The 27963-nt window shown below is 50.0% G+C and overlaps 1 protein-coding gene across 1 annotated transcript; it reads right to left on the bottom strand.

Moving 5' to 3' along the window:
* Positions 1–353: 353 nt before the first annotated feature.
* ATP12A (ATPase H+/K+ transporting non-gastric alpha2 subunit) lies at positions 354–27910 on the bottom strand (the record flags this gene model as incomplete). Its single annotated transcript, XM_081214443.1, has 23 exons — positions 354–382; positions 468–559; positions 1159–1260; positions 1389–1522; positions 2148–2293; positions 2424–2547; positions 3897–4051; positions 4146–4314; positions 7359–7509; positions 10125–10261; positions 10972–11147; positions 13213–13405; positions 16723–16857; positions 18498–18607; positions 18743–18941; positions 20111–20379; positions 20640–20757; positions 20884–21018; positions 22184–22297; positions 23291–23494; positions 24278–24337; positions 27211–27363; positions 27611–27910. The coding sequence occupies 23 exons, from the start codon at positions 27908–27910 to the stop codon at positions 354–356; spliced, it is 3405 nt and encodes a 1134-aa protein (XP_081070569.1).
* Between the last annotated feature and the right edge of the window lie 53 nt (positions 27911–27963).

Below are 27963 nucleotides of genomic sequence, written 5' to 3'. Positions count from 1 at the left end.
AGCAGTCCTGTCTAGAATTAAGGGACAGTGAGACCCCAGCAGATGTCTGGATTACCCGAGATTATTTAACACGAGTGACCTTTATATACATATACACATGCCATGCGTCCCTACACCGTTACCTTGAAATTCACATGTTTTAAAATAACGAGATAGATATATAAATTAAAATCATGTATAAACAGTTAAATCTCTGCTTTCAATTACAAAACATTACTGAGTATCTTTCCTACAGTTCTGTCATTTCTTAAACGCGTTCTGACGATGTCCCCACGGCTGCAATCGCCCAGCTGGCGGCCGGAAGATGAAGAACATTCTGACGTGCAGCTGGGGGCTCGGGAAGTAAGGTGGTCTTAATAGTACATGTTCTTATCCCACCAGCCTATAGAGGTAGAAAACAGTGAGCTAGAAACGGAGGGGAGTCTGCTGCACTAGACAAGAGTCCCCCAAATCACACTACTACTTACTTCCAGGGTAGAGTCTGATGGCAAGTTTCCGCACCTCATCATACACCCAGATCAGAACAGCGTGTGGTACAGCCACGAACCAGTACTGAGGCCTGGCAGGGGGCAGAGGGAGGGAGGTGAGACCCACGCACCCAGAGGGGGGCCCGCCCCACAAGCGGCCGAGCTTCTCGTTCACTTCCCTGCCTCACTGGAGAGAACGACTCCACTGCGTCACACAGCGTAAAACCACACTGGACTGTGACCACTAGAAACAGTGCCTGCCTGGGAAGTGGTCTGCCGGACGAGGGTAGAGACGGGATGGTGAGGAATGGAAAACCCACCTCCTCTTCTGAAAAAAACTAGCAGGTCAAAGACTCAGACTGATATACAACCGGTTCCATTTTACCTCTTTTGAAAGACTTGAGGGGAAAGAGTCTCTGGAACCCTAGTGATTATTTAGGCCGTGACAGCAGATCGGGGCTCACTCCTCCCTCCCGGACACGGGCCTCTCACTGCTGCGGCCTCTCCTGTTGCAGAGCACAGGCTCCGGACGCGCAGGCTCAGTGGCCATGGCTCACGGGCCCAGTCGCTCTGCGGCACGTGGGATCTTCCCGGACCGGGGCACGAACCCGTGTCCCCTGCACTGGCAGGTGGACTCTCAACCACTGCGCCACCAGGGAAGCCCTCTCCCCACTGTTGAAGGGAACCTCACCGGAGCATCGTGAAGTTCAGGGCCACGATACTCCCGAGGCCGTAGGAGAGGATTAGCGCGATGATAACCTGCGAGGCAATCCCCACCCAGATGACTTTATTTCTGTAAGACACAAAAGCGAACAGATTCTGAACTCCCAGGCTCAGCCCCGCACACCCAACACAGTCAACGCCTCATCATCCCCGCAGCAAAGGCCCAGGCTGAACCATGAGGGTGGATGCCGGCAGTACCTGAAGAGACCCTGCTGGAAGATGGAATTCCTCCGGGTTTTCCTGATGATCAGATCTGCTATTTGCTGGATCATGATGCCAACAAAGAATGCTGTGTAGCCTGTCCATTCTAGGTATTTCCTCTGGTAGCTCGTCTGTCAATGGCCAGAGAAAGAGAAGACCATGAGGGCCCAGATGGAAACTTCAGGGAGGCATCAGCGCACTTCTTCTGTAAGCCTCTGCTCTCTCTCCCCCTCACCCAGACTGAGGGAGGATCAGCTCCTTGTGTTTGGAAAGAAACCTTTCTTCCCTTTAACCTGGTGAGTAGGAAAAGATGCTAACTTAATGGATTTGGCCCAACCGTGGCAATGTTGGCTGGTTACTCTTACACACCTATCGCAAAGCTAATGTGAAAAGGTGAGCTCTAGGCACCTAACTCGAGAGATGAGCTGAGCCCCGACAGAGGCAAACCGCTGTGACCAAGGGGCCCACAAGCCCTGTTAACCGAGAAAGCTGTCACGTGCTCTGTCCCCAGGAGGACACTGCTGGAGGCCACGCCCTTACCCATTCTTTTTTTTTTTTTGCGGTACGCCGGCCTCTCACTGCTGTGGCCTCTCCCGTTGCGGAGCACAGGCTCCGGACCTGCAGGCCCAGCGGCCATGGCTCACAGGCCCAGCCGCTCTGCGGCATGTGGGATCCTCCTGGACCGGGGCACGAACCCGTGAACCCTGCATCGGCAGGCGGACTCTCAACCACTGCGCCACCAGGGAAGTCCCTTACCCATTGCTGTCCGTAGCTGTCTTCCAAGTCGTTCACGTAGCCGTTTTCCCACTCCACCCGGAGGTTAAGGAGAGTGCTGGGTCGAAAACCTTCCTGTGCGTACACGGTGAAATACACAAGAAAAGCTCCCAGGGCCTGCATGAGGCCTGAAAGAACAGAAGAGGTTCTGTAATGACTTCAGAAGTGCCCCAACCTCATTCTCCTCTGGGCTCCTCCTCACGTCCCAACCCCGCCCCACAAGGCGAAAAGAATTCTCTGGGAGGCCCCTGCTCATACCAATGTGCAGGTAGGAGTACACGGCAAGTGGCTTGTTCACCAGTCTGTCCTTCTTCTTGTGGCGAGGCTTCCTGTTCATAATGTCACTTTCAGCTTTCTCATAAGCCAGGGCGATGGAGGGAATCTAGAGGGAGAGAGACCCCGTGAGGCCCGGCCCTGAAACACCATGACAGAAGGGAACAGCGGCAGCACAGCCAGGGCCCGGGGCGTGGCAGTGGGGTTAGGGAACTGGTCTCTCCAGGGTGCAGGCCACGGGGTGCGTCGTCATCTGTAGAGAATTTAAGAAACAGTCGGCCTCTGATCATCGCCTTGTGCCTCCAGCTCTAAACAACACTGGTTATGAAGCACTTGCCTCTCCTTGTGTCCTCTCCCACTTCGCCCTGCCGCTGACCAGTGGTTCTCGCACAGGTCCTCCCCGCTGGAGGGCAGAGAATCTGCATTTCTTTTTTTTTTTTTTTTTCTGCGGTACGCAGACCTCTCACTGTTGTGGCCTCTCCCGTTGCGGAGCACAGGCTCCGGACCTGTAGGCTCCGCGGCATGTGGGATCTTCCCAGACCGGGGCACGAACCCGTGTCTCCTGCATTGGCAGACGGAGTCTCAACCACTGTGCCACCAGGGAAGCCCCAGAGAATCTACATTTCTAACCAGTTCCCCGGTGATGCCTGGAAGAACCACTAGAATGGAGAAAATGAGCCAACTTCAACGGCCTGGAAAGCGATCTGACTGCAGGCTCTGGGGCCTCAGATCCCCACTAAGGTAAGGATACCCCCAGCCCCCTGCAGCGTGGAGGGTGCCCTGCAGTTGTCCCATGAGACCGGGGGGAGGCGGCAACTTGCAGGGCTATGAGTTCTGCTCGCTGTCTGTCACCTGTGTAAGCCAGAGCCACGGGAATAACTGCCACGAAGCTTTCTTAAAGGGATTCGTCCGAGAAGGGGGGAGGGTTTAGGTGACGTTACTGTAGGTCAGTGTGCAGCTTTACAGAGTGTTAATCATGGCTACTTCTTACTGTGTTTGGTGAGGGGCTTCCAGGTCACAGATTCTTTTCCTTAACAAGGGGCGGCTGTGGGTTATCACTTCAGCCATGGGGCCCCCAGCAGGACAGGGACCACTGTGGTGACATCTGCATCTTCTCAAAAGAAAAGGGAGGCATGTGAGCTGAAACTGACCAATGGCATGCTTTTTCGGAATGGTGAAGAACTTATGTCTTGAAAAGTTCTTATATGGAGTGCAGTGGTTTTAATTTTCAAACATTTGACAGATCTCTCTAGTCCTTTGCTTTGAAGTGTGGTTGGCAGACCAGCAGACTCGGCATCACTTAAGAGCTTGTCAGAAATGCAGAACTTCAGGCCCCATCACGTCGAGGTTTGAGAAGCATTGATTTAGTGCATCTCTTGCTCTTGAAGGTAATGACTCTGAAGTTTCCATCACCTGGGGAAGTTATCAGACGCTGTTGTTCCCTTTAGGGCTACTTACTATGTCTGTGCCCAGGTCGATGAACAAGATAGTAATGGTGCCAATGGGCAGGGGAAGCCCAGCAATGATGTAGATCAGAAAGGGGCAGAGCTCAGCGATGTTCTTGGTCAGGGTGTATGCGATAGTCTTCTTTAGGTTGTCAAAGATCAGGCGACCTAGGCAAAGACGTTACGTTTCTCCTTATAGGACTCGCTTCTGATTTCGCAGGCGGCCCCAGCCCTCGCTAAGACCCCTTGAGACCCCACTCACCTTCCTCCACCCCTGTGACGATGGACGCGAAGTTGTCATCCAGCAAGACCATGTCGGCTGCACTTTTGGCTGCATCAGAACCCGTTATCCCCATGGCGATCCCGATGTCTGCCTTCTTTAGAGCCGGGGAGTCATTAACTCCGTCCCCTGTCACAGCGACAATAGCATCCTGTGGGGACACCAAGAGGAGGTGAGTGAGCAGCCTGGGCAGGGCCCACCCACTCCCTTTGTCTTGAGGCTGCGAGGTCAGCCAGAGCCAAAATGAAGGCCCGCTTTGGGTTTGGGGGGAAAGATTAAGACAGGAAATCCCAGAAGCAAGAGCAACAAGCTCCAAACAAGATGTGTGTGAATAAATAAAACCAATGTAAATCCAAATTGGAAAGGAAGAAGTGAAACTGTCACTGTCTGCAGATGACCTGAGACTAAGCAAAGAAAACCCTAGACTCCACCAGAAAACTATTAGAACTAATAGATACAAAATTAGTAAATAGAAATCTGTTGCATTTCTATACACTAAAAACGAGCTCTCAGGAGAAATGAAGAAAACAATCCCACTCACAATCGCATCAAAAAGAATGAAATACCTAGGAATACATTTAACTGAGGAGGTAAAAGACCTGTACTCAGAAAACTATAAGACACTGATGAAAGATACTGAAGATGACACAAACAGATAAAAAGATGAACTGTGTTCCTGGATTGGAATAATATTGTTAAAATGACCATACTACCCAAGGCAATCTACAGACTCAATGCCATCTCTAACAAAATATCAATGGCATTTTTCACAGAAGTAGAATAAGTAATTATAAAATTTGTATGGAACCACAAAAGACCCCAAATAGGCAAAACAATCTTGAGAAAAAACACCAAAGCTGGAGGTTTTACACTGCCCGATTTCAAACTATACCACAAAGCTACAGTAATCAAAACAGTATGGTACTGGCAAAAAAAACAGACACATGGTTCAATGGAACAGAACAGAAAGCTCAGAAACAAACCCACACTAATGTGGGCAATTAATCTACAACAAATGAGGCAAGAATATACAATGGAGGAAAGACAGCCTCTTTACTATATGATGTTGGGAAAACTGGACAGCTACATGCAGAGTGAAACTGGACCACTTTCTCACACCATATACAAAAATAAACTCAAAATGGATTAAAGACTTAAATGTAAATATAAGATATGAAACTGTACAACTCCTAGAAGGATACATAGGCAGTACACCTTTGACATCAGTCTTAGCAATATTTTTTTGGATCTCTCTTCTCAGGTAGGGGAAACAAGAGCAAAAGTGAACAAGTGGGACTATATCAAACCAGAAAGCTTTTGCACAGCAAAGGCAATTATCGGCAAAACAAAAAGGCAACCTACTGAATGGGAGAAGATATTTGCAAATGATATATCCAACAAGGGGTTAATATCCAAACTATACAAAGAGCTCATACAACCTGACATTAAAAAAGTAAAAAATCCAATTAAAAAATGGGCAGAGAACCTGAATAGACGTTTCTCCAAAGAAGATATACAGGTGGTCAACAGGCACATGAAAAGATGCTCCATACCACTAACCATAAGGAAAATGCAAATCAAAGCCACAATGATGTACCATCTCACACCTGTGAGAATGGCTATTATCAAAATGACAACCAAGGACTTCCCTGGCAGTCCAGTGGTTAAGGCTTCGCCTTCCAATGCACGGGGTGCGGGTTCGATCCCTGGTTTGGGAAGTAAGATCCCACGTGTCTCGTGGCCAAAAAACCAAAACATAAAACAGAAGCAATATTGTAACAAATTCAATAAAGACTTAAAAAAAAAAAAGACAACCAATAGCAAGTGCTGGCGAGGATATGGAAGAAAGGGAACCCTTGTGCACTGTTGATGGGACTGTAAATTGGTGCAGACACTGTGGAAATCAGTATGGAAGTTCCTCAGAAACTTAAAGATAGAACTACCAGTGGATCCAGCAATTCCACTTCTGGGTATTTTTCTGAAGAAAACAAAAGCACCAATTAGATAAGATACATGCACCCCGATGTTCACTGCAGTATTATTTACAATAGTCAAGATATGGAAGGAACCCAAATGCCCATGAATAGGTGAATGGATAAAGAGGATGTAGTGTGTAAATATGTTACTCAGCCATTAAAAAAAGGAATGAAATCTTGTCAGTTGCAACAACGTGGATGGACCTAGAGGGTGTTATGCTCAGTGACATAAGTCAGAGAAAGACAGGTAGCGTATGATTTTACTTATATGTGGAATCTACAAAACAAATGAACAAACATGACAAAACAGAAACAGTCATAGATACAGAGAACAGGTGGTTGCCAGAGGGGACGTTGGGGGTGTTGAGTGAAACAAGCACGGGGGATGAAGACACACTTTCAGTTACAAAATAAATGAGTCGCAGGGGTGAAATGTACAGCATGGAGACACAGTCAATATGTAATATCTTTGTAAGGTGACAGGTGGTAATTGAGTTAATTGTTGTGATCATTTTGAATTGTAAAGAAATATCAAATCATTATGTTGCACACCAGGAACTAACAGTGTTGTAGCTCAATTATACGTAAAAACAAACAAACAAACAAACACATAAACAAAGAGATCAGATTTGTGGTTACCAGAGGTGGGGGGTGAGGGGAGGTGGAATTGGAGGAAGGGGGTCAAAGGTACCAACTCCCAGTTACAAGGAGTGCTGGGGATGTAACATTACAACATTACAGAAAAGCTGTTGAGAATTCATCCTGAGTCCCCATCACAGGAAAAAAATTGATTTTCTTTTTCTTTAATTTTGTATCTATATGAGACAGCTGTTCATTAAACTTACTGTGATAATCATTTCATGACATATGCAAGTCAGATCACTATGCTGCAGACCTTAAACGTATACAGTGCCGTGTGTCAATTATATCTCGACACAACTGGAAGGAAAAAACCCAGTGTGTGTGCAGGCGACAGTGGGTACCCTGTCTTATGGCTTTGCCCTTTCTGTTCTGCATCCACTCACATCCCCCATAGCTCCAAACTTCCCTGTTGCAAGGCCCTTGGGGAGCCTGCAGCAAGGCCCCAAAGTGAGCAGAGGGCCAGCCCCGACGGGTGGAGATGTGGGGTGGTGAGGATGGGGGCCCAGCGCTCAGCGCTGCATGTCCCCGCAGGATGGTGACAGACCTGGAAGGTTCCCCCGGCGCTGCATCCACCCACCTGCCTCTGACAGCCCTCCACAATGATCAGCTTCTGCTGGGGGGACGTCCGGGCAAAGACGATCTCCGAGTGGTTGGCCAAGAGCTCGTCCAGCTGCGCCGGGCTCATGTCCTTCAGCTCCGTGCCGGTCACCACAGCGGCCTTAGCGTCCCTAGAAGGGCAGCAGGAATGGGCTGAGGCCCAAGGTTGAAACACTGTTCTGGGCGGGAGGTGGGCTGAACTTCTTTGATCTTACCTGGAACCCAAAGTCCTGACACCTAGTCCTCTGGTGGGATAACCGGGTGTGTGAGTACTGGGGATACTTTGGTCTCATTTCAAGACAGTGAACTAAGGCTGACAAATAAGGCATTTCCTTGCGTCACTCAACAGTAGGAAAAAGCCAGTTAGCCATTTCCTTCCAGGAATGTGTGAGAGGTGGTACTTCCTGGGGCAATGCTTTACTCAACAAGTAAAAGGAGGGTAAAAAAACCTGCCTGTTTGTACGTTTTGGGTCCTAGAATCCAGCGTACGCCTGAACACATGGGTAACAATTCTTTAGTGTTGTTTATTTCCTATTTATAGTGTCTGCTATGCCACGAGCTATGCAGGGAGAAAAGTTTATTGAGGTCTTCTTTGAGGAAAGCTTTTATCTGCTGACTATAAAAGTGAGGTTCTAGAAACTACTGAGTGTGCAGATCTGACTGTGCTGTCCCCTGTGAACACTCTCCCGAGGCTTCCACTGTGCTTTGAGCAGACCCCGGAATCCCTGCTCGGTCTGCAGGGCTGGGTGCAGCCCGTGCTGTCTGTCCCCTCTGACTCTTGCCCGCAGCCCACTGGGCTTCTCAGTTCTGAGCCCCCGGACTCTCCATGCAAAGGCCTCACACGTCCTGCTACGTCGACTTCCCTTCCCTTGGCGAACACTCCACATTTCAGCCTTCTAATCTCAGCTTAAACGTCCTTAAGTACAAAACACTGCATGCCTTTTTCATTCTTAAAGTTCGGAGCTTTTTTTCTTTTTTTTTAGGTCTGTTCTTTCCTATCAGTGCTAAATATTGGAATTCTAGCACTTGACTCAAACTACAGGTCTTCCTATATTCTGGTAAGAAAATGTATATATATGGGGCTTCCCTGGTGGCACAGTGGTTAAGAATCTGCCTGCCAGTGCAGGGGACATGGGTTCGAGCCCTGGTCCGGGAAGATCCCACATGCCGCGGAGCAACTAAGCCTGTGTGCCACAACTACTGAGCCTCTGTGCCACAACTACCAAGCCTGCGCTCTAGAGCCCACGAGCCACAACTACTGAAGCCCGCACCCCTAGAGCCCACGACCCGCAACGAGAAGCCACCGCAATGAGAAGCCCACGCACCGCAACAGAGTAGCCCCTGCTTGCCACAACTAGAGAAAACCCATGCACAGCAACAAAGACCGAATGCAGCCAAAAATAAATAAATAAAAAAGTAAACAGGGGCTTCCCTGGTGGCGCAGTGGTTGAGAGTCCGCCTGCTGATGCAGGGGGACATGGGTTCGTGCCCCGGTCCGGGAAGATCCCACAGGCCGTGGAGCGGCTGGGCCCGTGAGCCATGGCCGCTGAGCCTGCGCGTCTGGAGCCTGTGCTCCGCAATGGGAGAGGCCACAACAGTGAGAGGCCCGCGTACCGCAAAAAAAAAAAAAAAATCAAAACAGATAAAACAGAAGCTCCAAACCTGTCTTCATAGATGAATGCTATTGACACAAAGGAGCAGTGGAAGACCCTTAGACTTCAGATATTGCTGCTGTGCCCATAGGCTGTTCAACTGTTTGGTTGTCTTAACTGGTAATTTGTTGCCCTGGTAGTAAGTCACTACCTGACAGCTCTGTGTTCCTGAAAGGCATAAATGCTTGGGTAAACTAGAAGAGGTTCTTTGGTTTTTCCCTTTTTTCCCCACATGCGTGAAAGTATAATAAAGCCAATGACACTAATTTTCAGACTAAGACTTTGGAGCTTTCGACTCACTTAAATGATCAACAGTCCAGGCTCCCACTGCCAGCTCCTTTGTCCCTGTGTGCCCTTCACTGAACTTACCACATCACAATTAATTTATTTTTCTTCCCCTCTGGCTCAATGGAAAGCTCCCCAAGTGTGGGGAGAGTGTCTGGTCTGTTTCTGCTATAGCTCTAGTGTCTGGCACAGAGCCTAGTACACACTAGGCACTCAACAATTATTTGTTGAAAGAATCCAGAATAAATGGACAGATGACTGGACTAAAGGATGAACATGATTTAAAGAATCAGGAGACACAAGAAAAAGTCTTTCCTTACAAAGCTTCCATTCTATTTACTACCAAGTAAAAAGTAAAGAGAAGTATGTTTCCATAGCTACGCATTATGAAGCCAATGGAATAAATACGCAAGATGCAGACTAGGAGGGCACGTGGAACGCAAAGTGTTTTCAATATTCTTGATTATACAACTGCATCAGTGGCTGGTAATTTCCTGTAAAGTCTTTGCTTCAGTTTCTTCACGCTAAGTTAGGCACTGAAGCTTTCAGATCTACTTCATTGGGTTGAAATTTCACACAAGACGCATGCATACAGGTAACCCTCATGGTATCAGTATCATGGTATCAGTACCATGCCTGGCACATGTCCGGTGCTCAATGAAATTCTGAGGAAGGAATGGATACATACACTATAGAGTAAAGCAGCCTCGCATAACCCCGAGAGGACGTCTGCCAGGAAGGGGCTCTTTAGAGGCAACAGGGCCCCGTGGCTAAGAACCTGAGTTCTGCTGGGTGGGTTCCGAGCTCACCGCTTGTTAACCTGCTCCACAGCAACGTTGAGGCGTTTTGCAATGTCTTCCACTGTCTCATTGTTGGCGGAAATGATACCTACACTCTTGGCAATAGCTTTGGCTGTGATTGGATGATCGCCTGTAACCATGATGATCTAGAACATAAACAATGAGAAGGGCATGTGGACGGTGAGGGACTCAGGTACCCAAGCAGGGACAACTCAGTATCGTCTGCTCCACCATGGCCCCGTACAGCACGGCTAGGGATGACTATGGTTTGCCCTAATGAGCCGTCCTTGATCTTTAGGTCAAAGAAACAGCTGTCTTTGAAGGGCACACTGATCCCACTAGATCTACCCTTGCTCCTAAGCTTCTTACATTTCCTCCTCTGACATCCAGCCTTTCCTTTGGACATAACTTTATCTGTGAAAGGGCTGACAGGATGTCTCCTTGGGCAGCTTCATGATGCTCCACAGCCTTGGAATTTACACGGTAATGGAATTAATATTTTGGCTTTTATATCATGAGGGAAATGGAGTATGGAAGCTAGACCTCGAGATTAAGTAATAAAACCTATTACTGTCTATCACAGTATAGGGCAAGATGTGACCACCTCATGGCACAGGGACACAGCTTTCTGCTCGCTGCAGTTACTCTTGTGGTTTATTCCACACAGACGCAGTCACTTTGCTTTTATGGGACAGTTACTGAAATCTTAGTACAGTGAAAGTGGAGACTAAAAAAAGGGGAATTAATGACATTTAGTTGAAGAGACCTAAATACTGACTCTCCCATGACAAATGTTCCTAGAAAGGGATCCAACATCGATGGAGGACTTGTTAATTCAGGAATGTGTAAGTCCCACCTTGATCCCTGCACTCCGGCACTTGGTGACCGCATCAGGGACGGTGGACCGAGGAGGGTCGATCATCGATAAGAGGCCCACAAAACAGAAGTTGGAAGTAGGAAAGTTCATTGTGTCTACATCAAATGAATAGGAGGCTGGAAACTCGTCTGCTGGCAGGTAGAGATGACAGAAACCTGAAATGGGTATAAATTTGGGAGTCAATGAAACTAGGATAAGAAATGACACAAGAAAGAAGGAACAAAAAAGAAAAATGAATGAAAGAAAGAAGGAACATTTTCATACACTCTCAGTCCTTTGTATTTTACCAATACTTTAGAGTTGTTTTTTTTTTTTCTTTTTCGGTATGTGGGTCTCTCACTGTTGTGGCCTCTCCCGTTGCGGAGCACAGGCTCTGGACGTGCAGGCTCAGCGGCCATGGCTCACGGGCCCAGCCGCTCTGCGGCATGTGGGATCTTCCCAGACCGGGGCACGAACCCGTGTCCCCTGCATCGGCAGGCGGACTCTCAACCACTGTGCCACCAGGGAAGCCCTAGAGTTTAACCAGAACTGTTTAATTCCTTCAGTTCCATAACACATGTTGTTTTTAGGAAAGACCTGTTTCATCCCAAAATAATTTACTCTGTGCCCATTAGGTTCTCTGTTATGTTCTGGAAACAGAAAGCCCAGAAGTGGAGAGCCTTTACTTCTCAAGAGGTTGCAGTTTAGTGGGGGACAGACACAAAGAGATGAAGAGCCTGGAGCGTGGTGAGCATCACAGAGCAGGGCTATGCCCTGCCACCTGAGAACACGAAAGACTTCGCCAAGGAGGTCATGTGAGCTCACTCTTGAGCAAGGAGCCGGAGGTCTTCCGGGGAAAGAAGGGAGGACGGGCGGTGGGAAGGCCCTTTTCGGCAGAGAAAACAGCACGTGCTCCTGCACAAACCAGGGAAGGAACTGGGGCATCAGGGGAAGGGCATGATGCTCAGCCTTTAATCACGTGTGAGGGAAAGGTCATACGTGAGGGTCCTAGAGCAACTCAGACGGGCAGCAATCCTGCCTTGAAAGACTACTTGGTGCTGTGGGGCACGCTTCAAGCATTATCAACTCATTTATGTATTTTATTTGCTTTACAGACTCAAATGTCCTTTAGAAACACACATTCCACAGATTCCATCTCTACTGGCAAGAGCTTTCACCATGTTTAATGAGCCTTATCGTCAGTATGAACTTCTGCTACCTTGAACCCATCCATCACCCTGTAGTTCAGAGCTGCTGTTTCATCGGCCCCTGATTCTCCCAGCAGAACATGTCCTGTGATACCCCTTACGTTGCCACTGACAGGCTTCTGCCACGGTGGCTGTGCTTCTAAGGTTCCTTCCACCTCTAACGCCCCCTTCTCTCAGTTACTGGCTGTACGTTTTCCCTAACTGTTCAATGGGAAACTTCAACATTTTTTTTTTTTTTTTTTGCAGTACATGGGCCTCTCACTGTTGTGGCCTCTCCTGTTGCGGAGCACAGGCTCCGGACACGCAGGGTCAGCGGCCATGGCTCACAGGCCCAGCCGCTCCGTGGCATGTGGGATCCTCCTGGACCGGGGCACGAACGCGTGTCCCCAGCATTGGCAGGCGGACTCTCAACCACTGCGCCAGCAGGGAAGCCCCTCAACATTTTTTTAAATTTACTTTTCCCCTCTAATTAGCTGCTAAGTCTTACCAATTCTGCCTCCACAAAGTCTCTGTATGTGACCTTCACGTTCCCATTGTCTGGGATCAAATCCCTTTTTGCCTGAGTGAGGGCAGCACCTCCTGCTGAGACCCACTCTGCTCCTGTCCCCGCCAAGAAGGGCGCTGCAAGCCGACCTCCATACGAGCCTTCTAGCCCTGTTTCCCAGGACCGTGGTACCTCGTCCACCTGCAGCCGCGACAAGGCGCGTGCCACTCCGTCTGTTCCCACCACTGTGCTCTGGCCCACGAGGCTCCCTCTGTGTGAGCACGCTCCCCACCTCCCTTCAAGCTCCCTCACTCAAGGTCCAGAATGAAATGCAACCCGTCCCACAGTAACTTCCCAGATTTCCCCGATCTGGACGGGACCGTCCCGCACACTATCCGTCACACAGTGTCTCTTGTACATTGACCATTTCTCCTTTATGACTCAAGTGGACGCCAGAGCTACTCCACTACATCACAGGCCTGTGTCCTCGTGTGCCGGAGGCCGGCAGAGAGCCGCGGGCCTCACGAGCGGGATCAGGGTTCTGCTCACCCAGCACGCGCTCCCCCAGGCCGCCCAGCTCCATGTACGCCGTGTGGAAGGCCTTGGCCGTGCTCCCGTCCAGAGGCTGCTCCTGGCCGTTGACCATGATGGTGCTGCACTTCTCCAGGACCCGCTCGGGGGCCCCTTTCATCACCACGAGGAAACGCTTGTCACTGGGGTCGTCTGTCTCGTGTATGGAGAGCTGCGGGGGAAAGGGGTCGAGCATGTTCAGTGTGGCATCGGGCAATGACACCGTCTTTACTGCTAAGGGCCTGAACTGGACAGATCTGTAAATGAGCAACACGACAAGATTAAAAACACCCCTTTCTCTGTTGGCTACTGGTCCTTGATATATAAAGAAGCAGTGCTCTCTGCAGGCGCATTCTGTCCTTTCTACTTTGTGCCCAAGCAATATGCAGAGAGCTAGACTCCGTCCCAGCCCAGGGGGACACCCTGAATTTGAATCAGGGTGTCTTGCAGAGGGAAACTCAGCCTGTCTCTCAAACAGAAACTGGATGCTTTAGGGAGGCCAGGTGCGCTGTCATCCTGTGAAACCTTCTGCGTTGAACACCATCTCCCGGGGCGACCGTGGGGCCAGAGGGCTGGGCGCCGCCTTGTCTCACCTCCTGCCTCGACTGCCCTCCCTGCAGACCCGAGCCGTCCTGCACTCAGTCAGGCACGTGGGCAGCGTCGCTGCCTGGATGTGACAGGGGACGCGAGGGCTGTGAGGACGGGCCCCATGCACAGCCCTCCGGGGGGACAGCTAAGTAACAAGAATCACAGCTGCATCATCACTACCCTTTGACCTCACAATTCTACTTCTAGATGCACCCTAATAAGATAATCGGGAAAACTGTGAAAAAATTTATAGACAATAATAAAGTGGCTAAGTCTAGACCCTATTTTATACCACGTACCCTTCTAAGCCCTGGAAAGAATTTTAGGAAGCTGGGGTGTTTGGGAGAGAATGAGTAGGTTACAAAGAAAAATTCTATCATTTGGGGTCTACCAGTTGATTCTAAACCAGTCGTTTATAGACTTGTGGATATCAGAGATGAGTACCGAAAAAAAGCAAAACCATAGAGGGCAAACGTAAGGTTGCAGCTTTTTTCACATGGCCAAGTACAGACATTAAAAAAACCAACTAACCAACCAAACCCAAAACCTCCATCTACTGTCCCTATCATTTTCTGAAAGGTGGGGCATTTTAGCATTTAAAGTAGGAATAATAAATACTTTTATCGTGTACACTGTTCTGAGTGCCCCGAAATTAAATGGACTCATTTAATTCTCAAAACTACCCTCAAAACTATGGCCATGGGTACCATTATTACTGTCTTTTACAAGGGAGGAATCTGAGGTGCAGAGACTTCAGTGACCGCTAGCAGGGGGCAGAGGTGGGACCTGAATTCTGGCCAGCAGGCCCCAGAGTCCCTGCTCTAACCATGCAGGACATAAAGGATAATCTTCTAAATTCAATACCTTCATCTCTATATAAAATTTTATAAAATATTGTCCTAATTTTCCAATTTGCCATAAACTATGGAAAATATTTGAATGGACCAGTCTCCGTTTGGGGAACTGCTATTCTAAGACTGTCCACTTTGTTTCCTTGGGTTGAACGATGCCCCAGAGACCCTCCAAGGTCATGACACCCAACCACCTTGCTTAGTGCCGAGTGTTGCTCGTGTGTGGATATAAAATGACACTAATAGCTTCCCAGAGGCTCTGTGGCCTCTTCTGAAGGACCCTCTCCTTTCTAGACCAATGCTGGGGAGCCCACTTCTCCCTCAACATTCTGTACACGAGGCCTCACAGGACCCGCTTTTCCTCACATCTCACACGACGAGGAAGCCTTCCCTGGAGGAGACGGAGCCCCGGGGGGACTCTGAGTCTCGTTCATGGTTGGAAGGCCATCCTGCCTAGTCCTAGGAGCATGGTCCCCTGGGTCTGCCTGAGCCCTGGCTCTGGCCCCTGCTGGCTATGTCCTGTTTCCTCCTTCTCTACTGCCTAAAAAATCTGTTGTGAGAAGTGTGGAAATTAGCACATGATAGCTATGGTTACAATTATTATTTTAGAATTGCTACTCATTCTATTTTCACTATGTTTTTGAACAGAAATCTGATTTCCTCTACATTTTACATCATACATTTTATTAGTTGTCTGTTTTGGTAACCATGATTTTTTACTGTTCAATCATCCACAAAGATCTTTGCTCCACAGTTATTTTCCAGTCCTTAATTCCTTCCAAAGAAAATGTGTGGGTGGGTGGGATTTCCTGGTGGCGCAGTGGTTAACAATCCACCTGCCAATGCAGGGGACACGGGTTCGAGCCCTGATCCGGGAAGATCCCACACGCTGTAGAGCAACTAAGCCCATGCGCCACAACTACTGAGCCTGCGCTCCAGAGCCCGCGAGCCACAACTACTGAGCCCGCGTGCCTAGAGCCCGAGCTCCACAACAAGAGAAGCCACTGCAATGAGAAGCCCAAGCACCACAACGAAGAGTAGCCCCCGCTCGCCGCAACTAGAGAAAGCCCGCGCACAGCAACGAAGACCCAACACAGCCAAATATAAATAATTAATTAAGAAAAAAAAAGAAAATGTGTGGGTTATCACCAGAAACTTGCACACAAACATGGTTATCCTATTTATATAAATTACTGTTATACAAAGACCACGTCACGATGCCCCACTCTCAGCTCTGGAGTCTACAGGGACTCCCACCTCTGCCAGCACCTTGGGCTAGAAACTGTTCGTTGTCCTAACATGACTGCTGGGCACCCCTGGCATGAGGGGTGACAACTAGGCAAGGATCGCCGTTCTCTTCCTGAGCCACAGGGGAGAGGAGATCCCTATGCGCTGCCTGCGGGGCAGAACGGGAAAGCAGTGTGGCTGGTGCTCACTGGTCTTCACAAAGGGCAAGGCTTACCAACATGGCCTGAACTGAACTGCCCAGACTCTGTGTTGTGGTAGAAAAAGCATAGACTCAGGAGTCAGAGGTGTGAAAACTGCTTGTGCCACTTAGATGCTTGTGTGACTCTGTCACCTCAGCGCTTTCTAAGGCTTGTTTCCTCACCCTTCAGTTGGGGTTACTTGGTCCTACCTCACAGGCTTATCATGAGGATTAAATGAGACAAAGCACGTAAAGTGCGCGACACAGACGCGGGGCAGCGCTGCTTCTCCCCACGCCCCACCCTTCTCTCGTCCTTTGGGGTGTGGCCGTGGCCCCTCCTTGGCCAAAGTTACCCAGTGCGGGTGCTGGTGCGTCTGTGTGCATGTGAGTGTGCACGTCACACAGACAGATCATGCGTGGGGAGGGCAGGACCTTCACCGTTCTTTTTCTATACTTACTGCAGGGAAACCTGTTCTGGGTTTACCAGACGTCCAGGCCCTGCATCTCTGAGGACTATTTTTGAAGTCAAGTGTCACTCACAATACATATTAACCAAAGGATACTTACACAGGTGGAAATGCTGTTCTAGTGATGATAAAGATTCAGTTGTGACGAAAAACTAACCTGAAATTTGTTGGTCGAGTTAAAAGGTATTTCGGCTACTTTGCGGTTTCTTTTTCTAATTTCCATCACGTTACCCAAAATGACCTCTGAGAATTTCAAAAGAGCAGTTTCTGAGGCATCTCCAACCACAATTTTCTGCAAATCAAGAGATAAATAGTTGCAGCACATAATCTGGTTCTTCTCTGATCATTTGCCACGAACCAACACGTTACCTAAGCTTACTATCTACTGGAGAGAGAAACAACTACCGCACAACTGGTGACCGACTTAGGACTGTTAACTGCAGGGCGCCACCTGCTGGCATTAGGGGAGTTCAGAAAAGTGAGAGCCCTGAGAGCAGGAAGTTTTCATGAAAAAAGCAGTGAGGAACTAGATCTTGAAAGACAGGTGGGGGGAGTTCCCTGGCGGTCCAGTGGTTAGGACTTGGCGCTTTCACTGCCAGGGCCCGGGGTTCAATCCCTGGCCAGGGAACTAAGATCCCGCAAGCCGCAAAAGAAAAAAAAAAAAGAGAAAGAAAGACAGGTGGGTTACCTACAGAGAGAGGAGCAGAAGAAAGCCTTCTGGAAACCAGAAAGCCTTGAAGGAAGGCACGTGGTGGGGAAACTCTATCATGAGTGCTGAAGCACAGGTGGACACGGCAGATGTGGCAGATGTAAAGAACCCCAAAAGGCAAAAGCACTGAGACCCACACTCGAGAAGCAGAAAATAGAGAAGCATGGAAAGTTTTTGAGCAAAGTCAGATGAAGTAGTCCATGTAACTAATGAAGTATTTAAGGAAAATTAGTGGCATGCAAGAAAGACGGGGGAGGGATAAACTAGAATCATGGAGGCCAATTAAGAGGTTGGTACACTTGTTCCAATGCAAGGTATTAGTGATAACAGAAACGTAAAGTTGGATGTTCTGAAACAAGAGTAACAGGCCTTGTTGACTCACTAGATATTTGGGAAGGAGTCAGTTAAAGATGACTTTCAAAAGGATGACAAGTAAAATGGTTACAGCATAGAAAAATAGAAAATTGGGGATAAGATATTAATTTGGAGCAAGTTTGGGTACAGGTGGAAGGTGACAAGTATAATATGTTGAGTGTCTAGCATGCAAAACCTCCAAGTGGAAACACACACAGCTAGCTGGAGATGCATGGAATTTGGGTGAGAAATTAAAACTGGAGATAAGGACTTGAAAGATACAGAGAAGTGATTGGCCAAAAGGAGAATTAATGAGCTGGCTGATAAAGAAAAGCAAACAAAAACTATAAGTAAGAGTCAATGAAGGAAACAGATGGCAAACAGAAAAGCCAGGAGGACACAGATTCAGTGACTCTGGAGAGGGAGGGGGAGGAAAGCAGGGGAGGAGAGAGAGAGGTTTCGTATGTTGCAATTAGAGAAGCGCTCCAGGCAGCCCAGAGGAAGCCGCTCTAAGACCCCTCCTGCTATTTCTAGCCGATTACATTTTAAACATCAGTGAATGGCATTTATGTAATAAGTAACCTTTGATTATATCTTCTTAGCTGATAAAGAAGTTAGGAAAGTAACTTAAAGGCACATTCATTGTCTGGAAAGAGACAGAATTTTCTAAAGGCCCAACTGAATATTCTGAGAACTTTCAGATTTCTCGAAGCTAGTTACAGCGAAAAACTTTTCTACAGGTGTTGTGATTAGACTTGCTCTTACAGTATAAACCCTACCCAGCTGGAGAGATTAAGTCAAACACCAGATCAGAACAGAGAAAGTGACTTGGCTCTGGCTGCAACTGAGACCGTGAGCAGGGCCTTCACCTTCATGATGGGGACGCTCTCCTGTCCTGGTCTGAACTCAGCGCGGTTACACAGCGTTATGATCTTTGACAGGGAGGCCCAGGTTGCAGAGCTTTGATCAAAGACTTGATCTGGAAGGAAGAAGAGTGGATGCCAAGGGAGCTGGGCTCGCACCCACGAACAGCACTGTCCACCCCAAGGCCGCAGACCAGCCCCTCTGCTGAGCCTGCGGCGCAGGGCCAGGCTGGATGCGCCCGAAGACTCACTCGAATGGTCTTCGCTAGTGTCCGCCACGAAGACCTGGTTGTCGAACCACAGATGGGCCACGGTCATCCTGTTCTGGGTCAGGGTCCCCGTCTTGTCTGAGCAGATGATGGAGGTGGAACCAAGGGTCTCCACGGCCTCTAGGCTCTTCACCAGGCAGTTCTTCTTGGCCATTCGTTTTGCTGTCAGTGACAGAGCCACCTAGACGGAGGAGAGAGGGAGAAGCTTGGAGAAAAACCACCCTTTTGAACTCGGGTTCAATAATGTAGAAACAGGTAGAGCTGGACTAGTGTCAGGTATGGTTACAGATGCAGTAAAGTGGCATCAGCCCCAGTGACTGAGAAAGCATATAAAGCCCTACACATGGATATGCCACAGTCCTTTCTTCTATTAAATGTGGAACACTCTTTTGTCCCTTTGCTCCTTGAGGAAAATGATCCTAAGGCACCCACAGGTCGCAGAGCCAGGCAAGTCACGTGTAATTACAAAGGGGACCTTGGCTGTCATTCACAAGCAAGAACGCGTAAGACAGACTTCGACAGCTATTTGCCAAAGGGCTTGTCCCAAAGGGCTACCTTGTTGCTTTGGGGAATCAAGAAGCATTTGTGTCACTTTAAGAGCTCCATATTTAAACATTCTTCCCTCTCTCTGAACCCTGCAGATCTCAAAGGGTTCTGTTTGCCTCCAGTTCTGTCAAATTACTCTCTGCTGGAGTCAGAGGAGACCTGGAATCAAAAACTTCTGTCTTTGCTCAGGATGGCGCCAGGCCACCTTCACACAGGACTGAAGATACAAAGCCCTCTTCCCCGCCTGTGGGGCCCGCACCGCAGAGAAGGGCCTTGTTCAAGGGTGAGCTAAGCAGGGAGAACCAAAGCTGAACCTGGACGTAAGCACAGGAAAGGGCTGAACAATTCTGCAGAAACACACAGAAGGCATTTGTGTGTGTCTGTGGGAGTCTGAGAGGGAAGAGAAGCGAGGTAAAAAGTGTGCTCAAGTCCCTCAGCTGTAGAAACTGCCAAAGGAGTTTGTTTGTTAGTTGGTTGGTTTGTTTTCCTTTTAAGGACAGTGGAAATGTGGGGGAAGGTATCCGGCTTCTAGAAAATCTGCAAATGGTGGTTCAAGACTGTCTTATCTAGATCTTAAGGGATCTGCAGACAGATCTCCTGAAAATGAAAATATAAGTTTCCAAGGACAATGCATTCAGATATTAACAAATCGCAATTCTTTTTGTCCCTCTAAGAAACAGTCTGTTCAGAATGTACCACGGCTGCCCCTGACGGAGCAGACTCAGCCGTGGTGGGTGCTCACCCAGCACAGCAGAATGGCATGGTAGCAGGGTCAGGGTGCGACCACTAGTAGAGCGGACTCACAGTGACAGTGGCCAGGAGACCCTCAGGCACATTGGCCACAATGATGCCAATGAGGAAGATGATGGAGTCCAGGACATGATACTTCATGGACACCGCGATGATGAAGAAAAGGACGCCGATGGAGACCGCCACGCCTGCCACGATGTGAACAAAGTGCTCGATCTCGATGCCAATGGGCGTCTTCGAGTTCTGGACTCCCGAGGCCAGTGAGGCGATCTGCCCAATGACGGTGCGGTCACCCGTGTTGATGACCATGCCGGTCGCTGTGCCTACAGGTGGAGCAGACATTTTATTCCAGGGGTCCTCAGCTAGGAGCGACCACGGCCTCACAGACCTCTCTTTGGTGGCTTGCGTGGCCAGTCAGCACATGACATTACTAAGGCCAAACATCAGCTCTCTAGGTTCTTCAATTCCACGTTTTCTCTTGGAGAAGCTTTGCAGCAAGTGATGGTAAAGAGAGGAAAACAAAGCCTGCAGACGGAGAAGTGCTATGAGCTGAACATGCGGTCCTGCAAGCAGCTGGACTTACCTTCCAGACAGGTTGTGGAGAAGAAGCTGATATTCTTTGTCTCCAGGGGGTTGTCATGGGTAAACTCACAGGAGCGGGGCTGGGGCTCAGACTCCCCAGTGAGAGATGAGTTGTCTACCTAGAAGTTTTGAAACAAGTTCAGGGTCAGGCACCTTGTCCCTTCCCCAGTTACGCCGAGACCTGGAAAGGCCACAGCAAGCCAGCTGGTCACGAGCACGACCCTTGGGGTGCCTGTGCCGCTCACCTTACAGCCCTGAGCAGAGAGCAACCTGACGTCCGCGGGGATCTGGTCTCCTCCTTTAATCTCCACTATATCCCCCACCACCAGCTGGTCTGCAGGAACTGTCTTCTTCTCTGAATCTCGAATGACAAGAGCTTGCTGCGAAAGAAAACCATGACCCAGGCCTCAGATTCCGTCCTGGAACGATGCTGGCCCTCCTGCACCCTCCCCAAACCTCAGGAAGGGAGGCGCTAGGGTCCGCAGCTGTCAGAACAGCAGAAAATGAGACAAAGACTTTTACTTGGGGCCTGAAGACCCTAAGAACTATTTTTTCTTGAGTAGGAGCTCAGGGAGATATTCTTCGACCCCAACAATTCCACCATGGGAGGGTACAGCAAAGCGACAGCCCTGACCCTGGCGGGAAGGGAGCCCATTAAGGATGAACGATCCTGCTGGGAGGTCCAGGAAGACTGCTGAAGGTTGAGCCAAAGGGTTTAACAATCTTGCTCAGGTCGGGAAGACTTTAATGGCGCGAGAGAAGGGTCTCTACTTCCTAGCACAGAAGATCCCAGCCAGAGTCCCCTCTGTCCAGCAGGTCTGCAGGCCAGCGAGGGTGCAGGTTTCCTGCCGTGCTGACAGCAGTGCACGGTCTCCCTAGAGGACCCCTCCTGGGTTCCTGTGGGCGGAGGGATGGGGGGGCCTCCCATACCGAGAGCACTTTGGGGCAACATGCGGGGAGGCTCAGAAATGGGAGCAAAGAGGGTGAGGCTGAAAGAATCCCAGGTCGGGCTTCCCTGGTGGCGCAGTGGTTGAGAGTCCGCCTGCCGATGCAGGGGACACGGGTTCGTGCCCCGGTCCGGGAGGATCCCACATGCCGCGGAGCGGCTGGGCCCGTGAGCCATGGCCGCTGAGCCTGTGCGTCCGGAGCCCGTGCTCCGCAACGGGAGAGGCCATAGCAGTGAGAGGCCCGTGTACCGAAAAAAAAAAAAAAAAAAAAAAGAATCCCAGGTCGGCCTCCTTGGTTCCTGCTCAGAACCACCTGAACTGCTTTTGTCTAAACAGGTCACCAGCGCTGAGGAGCAGCCACAGGAGATGCTGTGCAACGACTCCTGTTCCCGTCGCACTTTGCTCTCGACTAAGCACTTTTCTCCATCTTATCTCGCTGATCATCTCAAAACCCTGGGAAGAAACAGTGGCTCCACAGAGATTAGGTCACTTTGCAGGCAGCAGGGAGGGGGCCCAGGCCTCCAAGCTCCTCCACCCCCCCAGCCTGATGCTCGCTTATCTCAAGTCTCGCAGACACCACAGTGGGTGCCACACCCACCTGTGGAATCATCTGGCGGAAGCTGGCCATGATGTTGGTGCTTTTCGCCTCTTGGTAATAGGCAAAGACCCCGGTTAAAACAACCACCACGGCAAGCACGGAGCCCAGGTACACCTGGGTGAGGAGGACAGGCATCAATCAGAAAAACAAGCATCAGGAATGAGCCAGATCCTAGGGCCAGGGTGCTCCATGGCCAGTGAGAGAGATGGCAGTAGTGTCCTGGTGTAATTTCAGGCCACACAATTTACCCACTTGAAGTATATAATTAAGTGATCATTAATAAGGTACACAGTTGTGCAACAATCACCACAATCCATCATCCCAGTAAGTCCCCTTGAGCCCACTGGCCATCATTCCCCACTCCAGCCCAGCCCTGGCAGCCACTGACTGATCTGCTTTCTGAATCCAGGGCAGGTCTGCTCTGAACATTTCACAACAATGGAATCGTGCAGTATGCGGCCTTTCGCATCTGGCTTCCTTCTCTCGGCATCATGGCGGCAGAAACAGTTTTGTGTTTCAGTCCTCCGTTATCAGCCGGCACAGAAGCTCTCCACAGTAAAGGGAGAGAATTAGCTTTGAGGAGAGAAAGCCCAAAAACACTTCACGTGGATATCGATTTTTTTTTCCACGTAGGAACTTTTGTGTTTGTCTCTCTCTCTTAAAAATTCATGCTCGGGGCTTCCCTGGTGGTGCAGTGGTTGGGAGTCCGCCTGCCGATGCAGGGGACACGGGTTCGTGCCCCGGTCTGGGAAGATCCCACATGCCGCGGAGCGGCTGGGCCCGTGAGCCATGGCTGCTGAGCCTGCGCGTCCGGAGCCTGTGCTCTGCAACGGGAGAGGCCACAGCAGTGAGAGGCCCGCATACCACAAAAAAAAAAAAAAAAAAAAAAAAAAATTCATGCTCATACTGCCTCTGAGACACCAGAAAGTCAGACATAATTTCTGTTTTACACTTGGGAAAATGACTGATTTTCTCAAACTCATGTGGTGACTGATCAGTGCTGGACCCCTGACCCCAGCCCAATGCTCTACCCTTGCGTCATGGTGCGGACCCCTCCCGCCCCCCGCCCCGTTACCAGCAAACCCAGGAGGAGCCCCAGGGCCTTACATTGTCCAGGGAAGAGGACTTATCGTTGGAGTACTGAATCCCGTACGCGATCCAGCACAGGATGGCTCCTATCCACAGGAGGATGGAGAAGCCCCCCACCATCTGCTTGAGGAACTTGATAATCTCCGGGGTTTCCTTGGGTGGGGTGAGGGTGTTGGGCCCATCCCGAGCCAGGAGCTCAGCAGCCCGGGTGCTGGAGAGACCCTGAGAAAGCAGAGCCAAAAGAAACAGAAATCAGACGTTTCTCCCCCCTTGGGTTGGATGTCACATTTCTGCAGAGGGTGGGTAGGGGTTACTATGTCCCAACTCAATCACTGCACCACCCAGGGAGCCTCGCCTGTCAGACTCCGCCATTCCCTCAGCCTGCCCTTTGGCCTCTCACATGCCGCCTCGGGGAGCAGCGTGGCTGCCGAGCGCTTTCCTACACATCTGCCTCTCCCGCCCACTGCGAACTCCTGAAACCCAGGCATCGCCTGCTCCTCACACCGCAGGTATTCTTGTTGACTTGAACAGGTGCACCCAAATCTCCTGATGTTAAGACACCAAAACTTTTGAGATTTGAGATTCGAATTCACAGAAGAAAGCCCTACTTCTGCGGTGGGAGATTTTATGAGGCACATGGTGTGCCCTGCAGCCTTGTCCCTTTCCGGAGGAGGCCTTGATAAGACCCTAATACGTCCTGGGCACAGGGTTTAAAAGCAACCCCTGACCATGACAACGAGGAAGCATCCAAACCTTCCTGGGGTCACCACAGCTTCGCTGCGGTCACAGTCAAAGAACTGTCTGTGACCAAGCACACAGCTCAACAGAGGGCTTGGCCAGGGCTGTGGTTCAGACGGCCCAGCTCCTGAGGGGAACCAGCCGTCTCACATGGTGGGCATGTGGGTGGCTGGCATTCTCAAAGCTGCAGCTTTAGGTCACTCATTCTTTTCTACAAACGCTGAGCACAGTCCCGGGATTCTCTCCCCTTGTTCTCTGATGACTTACCGTAATGATGTTTGTACCATATTTTGTTTCCAGTTCCTCATTGCTGAGTTTGTGGTCATCCTGAAGCCCATGAAAAGAAGAACAGAGTGAATTAGATAATTACAAGACTCAAACCCTAAGCCTTGACAAGCCCATGAAAGCTGGGAGTAGCACTGAGGAAGGCAGAGGGGCCAGGGAGTGTGGGATGAAAAGAAGGAACCTTTGTCCCAGGGGCTACTGCAGTGAGAGAAGAGAACCTCGCTGCAGGAGAGGTCACTGGCCAGGGGATTTTCTGGCCATCCCTGAATAGTTCAGACTTAACTTGCCATTTACCACAAAGTAGCTGTCCTTAGTTTTTCTGAGCAAAGCAATGCATTTCACCTCACTCTGGTCTCCGGCACATGCAAATCCTAGCACACCTGTTGTCCAGGCACCAGTGATCTGGATACTTAACTCAGACCTGAACTGTGGGATCCACGGAGGGCTATGAGCAGTGCCAAGCCATTTCATGTCCTGACAGCTGTTACCCATGCAGCCCTCACTGAGCAGGCGGTCTGGTAGAGAGAAGCATGCCTTTCCTTATTCCAGTACTTGAGACTCAGTTCACTGTCAGGGAAGCCCTCAGATTAAAAACCTGCCAAATAAATACTGGCCGAGGACGGAGGGGCCCACACTTGCTAATTTTGCCACAGAATCATTAGGCTAAAGCAGAGTTTCTCAACCTTGGCATTATTGACATTTTGGGCCAGTAACTCCGTTGTGGAGGCTTCTAGCCACCAGCGCCCTCCCTTAAGAAGTGATAACCATAAATGTCTCCAGACACTGCTGAATGTTCCCTGGGGAGCAAAGTCCCCCTCTCCTCTCCCTTTGAGAATCTCTGGGCTAAAGGACTAGAAGCCTCTTCTTGTGGCAGAAAACCCAGGGGCTAAGTCTTCCTCACCCCACCTAGAAAACCCAGCATTCAGGATTCTAAAACTCTGATTGTCTGAAACAAAAATTTATACTGTGACCGGTACCAGAACGTATCTCTTTTCTCAAGTATATGCAAAAAAAAGCTTCATGTAACAAAAGAGACTTTTTGTCCTCTCCTCAGCCAGATCTGCCTTTGCTCATTCGTTCACTGTACCAGTATCAACTGAATATGACATTGCTGGCGAGTCAAAGGACCAAGACACAGTTCTGTGCACAGTACACCAAGTCCTGGCCAGAGAAAAGTTAAAGGATGATTAGAGCTGTTGGTTTCATGGATGGACCTCAGACTTTAAGGGGCTCTACTACACTATCGTCTCCTGCTAGCCCAGCTCTGGGGATGAGAGCAGGGCAGGGTGCGGGAGTGAACTCTGCTGGGACAGGGCAGCACCAGGTGGCTCAGGCTTGAGTCACTACCCGCCTCTGTCTTCAGAAGCCAGGGATGCTATAGTTCTCATCAAGGTTCTAACTTGCTGGAGGGGTCGGGATGCAAGGGCATCCAAGTACGCAGTCACAAATTATAGGATTCTGGTGAGAAGGCTGTGAAAAAAGAGGGAAAGAAAGATGTATCTGAGCAAGGAAGCAAGGGAACACGTTGGCCAATACTATGGAAATTATTTTTGTGTATTATACATCTTCACAGAATGCTCCAATCTCAAGGGAGGTTCTCATTGTAATTTACAGGCATATGATACAATGGATATATATTCATGTTATAATTAGCAATTTCAAGTAAGACGAGTTATGTCTTCACCCCTAACTGCTAGAGATACGTAGGAAATAAGAGTGACTCTCTCAGTCTTTCTCCTGCTTTCCCTGTAACCCTCTTAACAACGCTAAGAGGTAGGTACCGTTTTTAATTCCAATTTTTCAAAACAGGGAACTGAATTTCAGTCAAACTGGGATTTCAATTCAGGTCAGTCCCGTTCCAGGGCTGTGGTCTTAAGTGTCATCAGAAGATACATGGACAAATGCCTAGTGGTGTGTGCTGTTTAATGAGCTCTCCAGGAAAAAGAAATAAAGAGCTCCGATTTGTAGCATTTACTGATTTCTCACCCCAGTCACACTTCACGCTACTAATACAGTATCAGTCAGCTTGCAGACTTCCTGAGTGTTTAACAATTGGCTCTACAGCACACATGAGCACACACTACTACCAACTGCTCAGAGAATCACAGCTTTAAGGTCTGCAGTGAAGTGCAGACAATCTAGCATCATCTCAGACTCACGGTAGAAGTTTCCCCTTTGGCATTCCCGAGATGCAGTGTCACCTTTCAGTTCTAGGGCAGCTCTTTTCCGGGGCAGCCAGCTTTACTAGAAACAGGGTTGCACGTCCACAAAACGCTTCCATTAAGAACACTCTCATTCTTATCTCACTTTTCCCCTGACAGACCCACAAAAATTGTTTATTTCCCATTTTACCTAAAGAAAACGGAGCTTCAGCGAAGCTAAGTAGTTTGCTCCCAGTCACAGATCAGCCACGGAGAACTGGACCTCAGCTGAGCCTAAGGTTGTCTGAAGCCAAGCCCAACTCTCTTACCGCTGAAATTCTTTCTCGTGGGGCAAATATACCCAGAAACCTAGCAAGTGTAGTGCTTTTGGTTTTCCTCCGGGGTGGTTCTGCCTCAAATAGTTCAATCTTATCAGCTAAAATGTGGCAGCTGGCTGCTTGTATCATCTCAGCGAAGCCGCCAGGAAGGAGAGCGGTCTGGGCCATCCATGCCTGTGGGGACTGGAATCAGAGACTCCCCTCTGAATGAGTCCCACCTGGGCGCGCCTACAGCCTGAATGCAGGGAGCTTTCAGAGGCCTGACCCCTGGGCAGATATTATCACACCATTTAAAAAAAAAAAAAAAACCAAGGAAACAAGTCTCAGGGCTTTTCAAATTCTTGAGACTGAATTTTCTTCTGTGGGAGGTGGGTTATAGGGGCGAGGTCTCAGCGGGGAGGGCAGTGCTCAGGGGCACCCTGTTGGCTCAACTGACCAGATCGAGTTCTTTCTTAAGCTCCTCTTTCGGCTGATGCGTTTTGCGTTCCAAGCAGTTCATTTTCAGGCCCCCGAACTTCTTGCCATGCCCCTTGTCCGTCTTCCCAATGTCTCCGGTTCCACTGAGCTCCACAGAGTAAATTTCTGTTTTCTGAAAGAGAAGCACAGGTGCGGTGCTGGCCCGAGGTGGGCTTTCCGAAGCGGAGCCGAGGCCTCCCCGGCGGGACCTGCAGGGAAGACGCGCCGCCCTCCCTCCGGCCCCTCCTCCCAGGAGCTGCTCCCTCCCCGCCCCGCGAACAGCGACCCCCGCGCCCTCTCCCTCCTCTGCTCCGGGGTGAAGGGCTGGCTGGGCGCGCGCAGGGCTGGGCAAGTTATTTCCCAGGCTCGAGACAAGGTGCCCCAGGAGGGCAGGGTCTCCCTCGTAACTGGTCCCCACGGGACACGCCAGCGCGCCGTTCCTCGGCGGGGGCGCCCACTGAACTCCTGGGCCTCAGAGGCCGGGGCGGCTTCAGGACCACAGCGCACCGGTGGAGTCTCCAGCCCCGAGCCGCCTGCGAATCAGGACAACCGCGGCCCCCGCCCCGCGTCTGGCTTCGCGTCTTCACGCTGGCAGCCCTGGGTCTCCGCGCAGCGGTGGGAGCCGCGCGAAGCCCGCCCGCCCCGCGCGTTTGCGCCCCGGCTGCACGCACCAGCCTCATGGCGCGTGCGGGGGCCCCGGGGGTGGGCGGGGTCCGAGGCCGGCGGCGCGCTC

The sequence above is a fragment of the Mesoplodon bidens genome (genome assembly GCF_964165515.1).
Source record: "Mesoplodon bidens genome assembly, chromosome: 17".
Lineage (NCBI taxonomy): Eukaryota > Metazoa > Chordata > Mammalia > Artiodactyla > Ziphiidae > Mesoplodon > Mesoplodon bidens.
Note: the sequence above shows the minus strand (reverse complement) of the source record. Positions and strands in the feature narration are given on the sequence as shown.